The 7,977-nt window shown below is 48.3% G+C and overlaps 1 protein-coding gene across 1 annotated transcript in view; it reads right to left on the bottom strand.

Annotated features, from left to right (window-relative positions):
- Positions 1-7,909: 7,909 nt before the first annotated feature.
- Positions 7,910-7,977, bottom strand: part of LOC103773450 (sodium/calcium exchanger 3-like) — a gene marked incomplete at its 5' end in the record, with an annotated part of 3,398 nt that continues 3,330 nt past the window's right edge. The window contains 1 exon segment of the mRNA XM_008940818.1: positions 7,910-7,973. Coding sequence (XP_008939066.1) covers positions 7,910-7,973 — 64 coding nt within the window.

Here is a 7,977-nt window from a genome sequence, read left to right as displayed (position 1 = left end):
TTTCCTCATCACGGTCTATGCCATTGCACTGGTTCACGTGTAAATCTCTTGCAGTTAATCAGGAGACAACACATGTATTGCAAATCAGAGGGGAGACAGTTGCAGTCCCAAAGGGAGGTTCTCTGCTGATATGGAGGTCACGGGCTGGATTGGTTGTAGATGGGCACAGAGGGGTTATTGTTTGTAGCTGCATGGTCAATGATGAGAGGAGAAAATGCAGGAATGAGCAACAGACAGTGTGGATTTATCAAGAGTAAACTGGCAAACCAAGCTGATTTCATTGTATTACCAAGGTAACGAGTTTTGGGGCTAAGGGAGAAGTAGTTGTTGTGATCTCTGGAGTTCTGCAAGATTTAATTAAAAATAGGAAAAGGATATTTTCTTTAAAAAAAAAAAAAAGAGCAATTCTTTGGCCATGCCTCCTGCTTCTGGGGTCAACATAAGGTCCTCTGAGGTCTTCACCCTCCTCTGGCAGTGTGGTCATTCCATAAGCAAGTCAGAAGAACTACAAAGAGCTCGCTTCTGCTTCCAGCAGTGATACTGCCAGAAGACTCTTCCTTCTCCCCCACCTCCTTCCCCCCAATCTTTGACATAACTACCAAAATCCACGTGCAGCGTGCCGACCTTCCAGCTCCTCAGCAGCTGGCCCTTACGAGCCATTTCAGGTGAAACAGCTTGGCAGCCTTCCAAAAGCTGATATTGCACCAGGATCTGCAGAAGTAGCGCTCCCGAATTTGGAAAACACCTTGAAAAGCAAGTGGGTTAACCCCCCCCACCTCAGGAGCCAGGAATACAACTGCAAGGGGTTGCCAGGAACCCCGAGGCGGGCAGCTCCGGGAACAAGGATGCTTCCTCCTGTTCTGTATCCCAGGGCCTGCTTACTCATTTTGATGTTTTCCTTTCCAAGGTGCCTTGCCTGTGCACACCAGGAGGTGTCTAGCTCTCGTTCAGCACACAGCACCAGCTCTGTGCTCTGCTGCAGCACAAACCCATGGCCTCACCTCCCACAAAAGCAGAGGCGAACGTTTATCCATGACGTTTTCTTTCAGTGCGTTGGGACTGGGATGAGGGTCTTCTGGCTCTGAGCCCAAGCAGAGGAGCTGTGGCCCCATCCACCGTGTCCTCAGCCAGCTGGCCTCGCCTTGAAAGCAAGGCACTGGTGGGGTGGCTGCTCCCTGCTGGGCTAGACCTGCACTGTGCTGCAGGCCCTGCAGAGGGGCACGCGGGGTCTGCGCTGGCTGATAAAGGAAGAAGAAGGTTGTGGCTCCTGCAGAGGTTGAGGTTTCCACACCTCACCTCCTCTCTGGTGCCAGCAGGACTAGCAGGCCCAGGTCTCCTGCATGCCATTCACATTAGGTGACTTAGCCACCTCACTAGGTAGCCCATGTCTGCAGCTCAGAGCAGCTCCTCACTGGGGAGTCTGGGGTACAGATGAATTCAGCTCACACTACAAAACCAGACAATTTCAGTCACCATGCAAAACAAGCAATAAAACCCAGCCTGACTGGCCCATTATACAGCAAGCTCTGGCCTTGCACAGCACAAAGTACCACCGCCACCTCCCTCAGGTCATGGTTTTGGCTGGGGCCACTGAAGTAATCCCTGCTGACTTCACCATGTCAGAAAAGAGTTGACACAGCATTTGGCTGAAGAGCTGGAGTTATTTCTGAAATGACTTGGATGTTCTCGCTCTGAGCTGGCAGGTTGTAACAGATAAGCCTCTGTGAAGGTGGCTGAAGTTGGACCTGTTCACCTGCAGCTCAACGTGAACGTGAATTTTTGCATCTCTTGAGTTGTTATGGTTGTTTCAGGTGTCTGCTGCAAGCTTTATTTCCCCCTCAAAATGCATGGACGTTCTCGCTCTGAGCTGGCAGGTTGTAACAGATAAGCCTCTGTGAAGGTGGCTGAAGTTGGACCTGTTCACCTGCAGCTCAACGTGAACGTGAATTTTTGCATCTCTTGAGTTGTTATGGTTGTTTCAGGTGTTCAGGTGTCTGCTGCAAGCCTTATTTCCCCCTCAAAATGCAGTTAAGTACCAGACCTTTGTAAACTGAGTTAAAGTTACTCCAAAAAATAAAACATCAAATATCAACAAATTCAGAAAACTGGTAGGTAGGGTCTGTGAAGAGACGTCCTAAAGGAGAAAACAAATCAGAGAACTGATAAAATAGCTGGGATGAATTTGCAAAAAGAAACAATCCTGATGCAAAGGAAATGGAGGGAGGGTAAGTAGAGAGCAATAGAAGGGATCGAGAGCTCTGTAGGCTACATGTGAACTTCCAAGGGACTGAGGGATGGCATGGCAACATCACCTAACTAGAGAAGAAGAAAAACCTAGGGAATTATAGACCTGATGTCCTAATATCTCTATGTGAAAAGTTTTTAAAGAGCTACCGACCAGTGATTGTCTAATCCCCTAGATAGATTTATGGATTTGTAAAAATTTGGCTGGAATGGGTTTGTTGAGGTTTTGCTGAGGACAAATCGTATCAAACTAATTTGATTCCATTCTTTGACAGGATAACTAGCCTCATGGCTAGGGGGTCAGCACTAGATGTGATATGTCTTGACTTTGGTAAGGCTTCTGGCACTGTCCCAGGAGCCATTCTCGTAAGTGAGCTGAGGAAATACAACCTATTTAGCCTCACAATAGGTTGAGTTCAGTGTCAAAGTCAGAGAGCTTTCCGGGGAAATCTTTCCAGGGGTTGTCCAGGGTCCAGGTCTATTCAGTATTTGCAGCAGCAGCTTAAGGAATTTTACAGCTTTGCTGTAAAATTTCTGGGTGATATCCCACTGCAGCAGGACCAGAATGCTTGATTGAAGGCATCATGCAAGTCAACAGGATGAGTTTCAGCAGAGGAGCACGCGATGACCTGCCTGAGGCTGGCAGCGTGATTGCTCAAACACAAAGTGAGGCTCAGCAGGCAGCAATCCAGCAGCAATGACTTCTCGGAAGCTGGAAGAGGAGAAAGTGGAGAACCTGGAGGGCTTTACCACATACAAAGTGCTCTTACAACAAGTGTAGTAATTGGTTGTTTTCTTTGTGGAAAAAAAAAGGAAAAAAAACAAGGAGGGCTATAAACTCAACATCTATTTTTGGGTTTGCTGTTGGTTTCTACACAAGATGCTCCTGAAGAAGAGGAGTCAATCAGCTTCCTTTTGACAGTGTTTTTTTTTTTTTTTCTTTTTTTTTTTTTCTAAGAGCTTATTGGGCAACCACGGGGTTGATAGAGGCACGAGGGTTCTCTGTGCAGCATGCCTTAGTGCCTAGGATGAGCCACGGGGACTTTCTGAGAGCACTGTTGATGCTTTTATGTTGAGATTATTTTTTTTTTCCTTTTCCCTCCATCTTTTCCATGCACCCAAGTTGTACAGAAATAAATCTCACGAAATGGGATCAGAGTTTCTGCAATGCAAGCTTATCTTCTTAGAGACGGCCTCCTGGGGACGTATTTGTCATTTCACACCCAAAAAAAAGTCTTTGTTTGGAGGGTTTATTTCTTTCATTCACCTCGATTTCACATCAGTTTCAACATACTTCCTAGACCTTTGTTATTTTTTGATTGCATTCTCCAAACTGGGCCAATTTGTGAGTGTGCACCCAGCAGTGAGTAGTGGGTGGATCACAAATTTTCCTTTAGCCACAGCTACTCAGCTTGCTGCCTATGTGGCAATAGCAGCAGTACTGACTGGGACATTGGTGAATGCCCATGTTTAGGTGCAGTAGGAACATCTGATGAGCTCACCAACCTTGCATCATGCCTGTAGACTCCATGACTAAGCTTGAATTACCATTGGAGGCCAAGTGTGGGGAAGGGTTGGGTTTCCCAGTGCAGTGAGGAGAGGCCACTGAGGTTGTCTGCTGCTGGCAGCAGGAACAAGCATGAGCAACCCCACCACAGGGCAAAGGGAGGATTGGTGAGGGGTGGTTAAATCTACTCATGGTCTTAATTATCTTCATATTTTAAATAGCTCAATTAAACACTAGGAGGTCCTTAATCCCTCCCAGGCTGGGAGCAATGTGGGCCAGGGCAGCTGGATCCTGAAGTGGCACATGCATCTGACTGGGGGCTTGTCCTTGTAGATTGTGAGGTGATGTAATGTTGAAATTTTGGGATGGAGTGTAATGGTGGTGCCCTCCTATATTAGGATCGAGTGACTTACAAACCAGTCCAGCAGCCCCACACATGGTATCAGAGGAAATAATCATCAGAGCATAGTTTGTGTTTAATCTGTGCTTGTCCCGAAGAGCCTTGATCACACCAATGCCAAAGTAACTGCCAAAAAGGTGACAAAGCCCCATCCAGGAGCTGCAGTTGCCTCCTTCCTAGCTGAAAGCCTTTGCTCAGTGGCTCTAAGGAACACTTCATGCTCACCGTACCGCAGCCGATTCCTGGTGCCTGGTGGTTGGACCTCCCTCAAACACCCCTCCCCAGCACCTCCACTGAAGCCAGAGGCAGCACATCCTCTCCTGCAGCTGGAGCTTGTGTGCTGCAGGGGCAGCAGTGCTGGGAAGTCAGCCCTCCAGTGCTGGTCCCACCCTTAGACAGTATGCCCAGGCCACGGCAGGCCCCAGGGACAAAGCAGCTCCTCCTCTGGTCACCTTGGCTTTTCCCCCCTGGTGTCGTTTATCCTCATCCTCAGCAGTGATGGGCCCTTGCTGAGGAGCCATGACAACTGGGAGGCAGAAGGGTAAGAGTGTGGTGCCCAAAGCATGAGGGCTGCTGGGAGAGGCCAGCGGCTGTTGTTGCAGGTGGCCATGGAAAGCTGATGGGAGAAACAAAGGGGAAAGAGCAGCAACAGAAACAGCAGCAAAACCACCACCCACCCGTGGATGAGTGCTGTGGGGTCCTCCCAGCAGTCCTGCACTGGAGGCCTGGGATGGGACGGGGGGCAAACCAGTCAGAGCCCGTGCACCCACCTCCAGGCACCTGCTCAAAGGAAAACAGGAGCGAGCAGATGACTAGACCCAGAATGAAACATAAAAGCCTCAGCCAAAAAAAAATTAAAACCCCCAAAGGCACTAAACCTGCTGTTTTGGTTGTTTGGGTTTTTTTTTAGCTTGCATATTTTTTAATGAAGTAAAAATGAGAAAAGAAAGAAACACTCTGTGGATGTTGGGGGCCTGGCAGAGCTCGCCCTCGTGAGTGGAGGGCACCGAGGTCCCCATGGAGCTGGCACTCATGGCAGCCAGTCCTGCCCCTGCAGCCCCTCCCCACGGTCACCTGCAGAAGGAATGGGATGAAAAGCACATGGTGGCCACAGCACGAGCAACAGAAGACCAGCAGGGCAGCTCCCAGCTGGGCTTTACCCTGGGGTGAAGGTAAAATCAGACCTCAACAGACTTTGCATGTCCAAATTCAAGCCAGCAGTGGTAACACTCTCCCATCAAGACCTGCACTTTAAATACCATCCCCCCCCAGACAGCATTTGGGGGCTTTTTTAACTTTTTTTTTCTCAGTATCACATGTGTGAGCCCCAGGGTCCCCAGCTGGTGGCAACAGCAGCTGCTCTTGGTGGCTGTTGGTGTACCTGGAGGCCAGAAAGACCAGCAAGCTCTGTAGAAGCCTGGCCTTGGAGCTTCTTGCCCATCTATTTCAGGTCCTTCTCCAAAGGCAGGACAACTGGGGGGTATGGAGGCAGGTCAGAATCTTGTTGGCTTCAAACCCAACAGCTTTTATCCATGGTGGGCCTCCACCACAAAAGCTCCTGTGGCCCCTCTGAGAAGGATCTTTCTTCTCTGCCTTGCACATATACACATAGAGCTATAGATACTTGATAAACATTTTGTATGAAAATAGATACTTCATCTGTGAGGTAAGGACCATTGTCACTCTCATAGTCACCTTCTAGAATCACAGAGTGGCTTAGGTTGGAAGGGACCATAGAGATCATCTAATCCAACCTCCCTGACACCTCTCAACTAGACCAGGTTGCTCAAGGCCTCATCCAACCTGGTCTTGACCACCTCCAGGGAGGGGGCACCCACAACCCCTCTGGGCAATCCCTTCCAGAGTCTCCCCACCCTCATACTGAAGAACTTCTTCCCAAGATCCAGTGTAAAGCTACTCTCCTGCAGCTTGAAACCATCTCCCCATGTCCTGTCGCTGGACACTGTGCCCGTCACATCTGTTTTTGCCCACGACAACCCTGCTCCTGTTGCTTTATTTCCCAACCATGAAACACCTCCTCCCTGTCTCCTGGGGCAGCAGAAGACACTGCAGCAGGCAGAGATGTACCTTTTGGCAGCCCCTCTCTTCCTCGTCGTGTCGCAGGGTTTGGCTCATTATTGGGAACTTTGTGAAGAAAATGTTTCCCTTTACTTCTTCTGTCTCTTGGCAGAAGAAATTATCTCCACCCAGAAAACACTTTAGAAAGAGTAAGACTTAACGTCCTTTTCCAGGGCCCTCCATGAAGAAATATGTTTCTAGATAGCGGAGTTTATATAGATATAGATATATTTTTTTTATTTATTTTTATTACCAACCCAACATTTTAATTTGCAGCCATTGATGTAATTCATGACATACTCTCATGGTGGTTTGGGTTTGTTTTTTTTGTTTTTGTTTTCCTTAAAAAGAAATGCACTTCAAATGAAAAGGATGTCTTTTTGTCTGTCTGGTGGTCCTAAAAGTACTTGAGATAACTAACACAGGAGTCTTGATATGGGTGGCAGTTTTTAAGCCTGAAACTTTCAATGGCCTGAAGACCACCAGCAAGAGGTGGACCCCGTGAAAACCAGGGTAGCCAAGGAGTGAGCGGGCAGCCACCCCACAGCTCAGGGTGGGACAGCACTGGGGACACACGGGCAGGCTATCCAGGTTTTCCTCAGTTCATCTCCACCTCTCAGCAGGAGGACCACGCAGTAAACCCACCACCACCACCCCATGGAGCTGGTGCCACTTTCTGTGGCCCCTTCACTCCCCCCAGGACAAGTTATTCCTGGGTTGCCATTTATTTCTTTATGTAAATGAACATCATTTTCTCTCCCTGCAGTACCACAAGCTCCAAGTCAATGATACAAAGAGAAATGCCATAGTCAAAATATACATGGTAGGTATTATAATAGGGGGTTGGGGTTTTTCCTCCTTTTTTCTTAGCCAAGGCAGGTGATTGAGATGCTACATGCTCCAGCCTTTATTACTAAACGTGTGTGTCTGTATCTGTGTGTCTGTGTTTGTATTAAAAATATATCAGTCTTGTGATGTTCTTAAAAAAGAAAGACATGGAAGGTGGCAGGGGAGGGAACGGGTCATAGTGAAAAAGTTCTTTGACTGTGTCACAGTCCTTTGTGGCTTCAGAAAATACACATGGTCAAGTCCAGCACTGACGGCAGCTTGAAGCTTTAGAGTTTAAATTTTTAACATTTTTAAGTAGAAAAAAAAAAAAGAAGAAAGAAAAATAATCAAGCGGTGTGCTCCCCCAAAACCAAAAAGCAACAAGCAAATGAAAAAAAAAGAAAAATAATAAAAAAAAACAACACAATTTCCTGATCAGACTTTTGCAACTCCCAACTGGTAAAACCGAGAACACATCTCCTTGCAGTGGAGGAGTGCTTGGGAGGAAAAGGACACAAGTCCCCGTGGGAGAGGTGGCCTTTGGAGATGGCTGAAACGTCATGGTCTCACTGGATGGGGTCAGTGGCTGGGTTTGTTGTGGTTTTAATTCAACACTTGCCATTGTTGCTCTCTTTTCTTTTGTATCTTTTTGGGTGTTTGTGGTTTTTTTTTTGTCTTTTTTTCGCTCTGTGATGGTTTTGCCCTTCTTGGTGCCCAGCTGTCCGACGGCCTGGGCGGCGGCGGCTTGACGGAGCCGTCCCCTCTGGTGGGACCGCGGTTCCAGGACCGGTGTCCGGTGAGGTAACGGAGGAGGGGGGGCCCTCCCCCCGGTGGCACCGTCCCTCCGCCGCCTAGAACCCCTTGATGTAGCAGTAGGCTTCCAGAGTGGCGAAGAGGATGTACAGCAGCCAGAGGCTGA

The sequence above is a fragment of the Merops nubicus genome, unplaced genomic scaffold (genome assembly GCF_000691845.1).
Source record: "Merops nubicus isolate BGI_N331 unplaced genomic scaffold, ASM69184v1 scaffold7185, whole genome shotgun sequence".
Classification (NCBI taxonomy): domain Eukaryota; kingdom Metazoa; phylum Chordata; class Aves; order Coraciiformes; family Meropidae; genus Merops; species Merops nubicus.
This window is presented reverse-complemented; position numbering and strand designations above follow the sequence as displayed.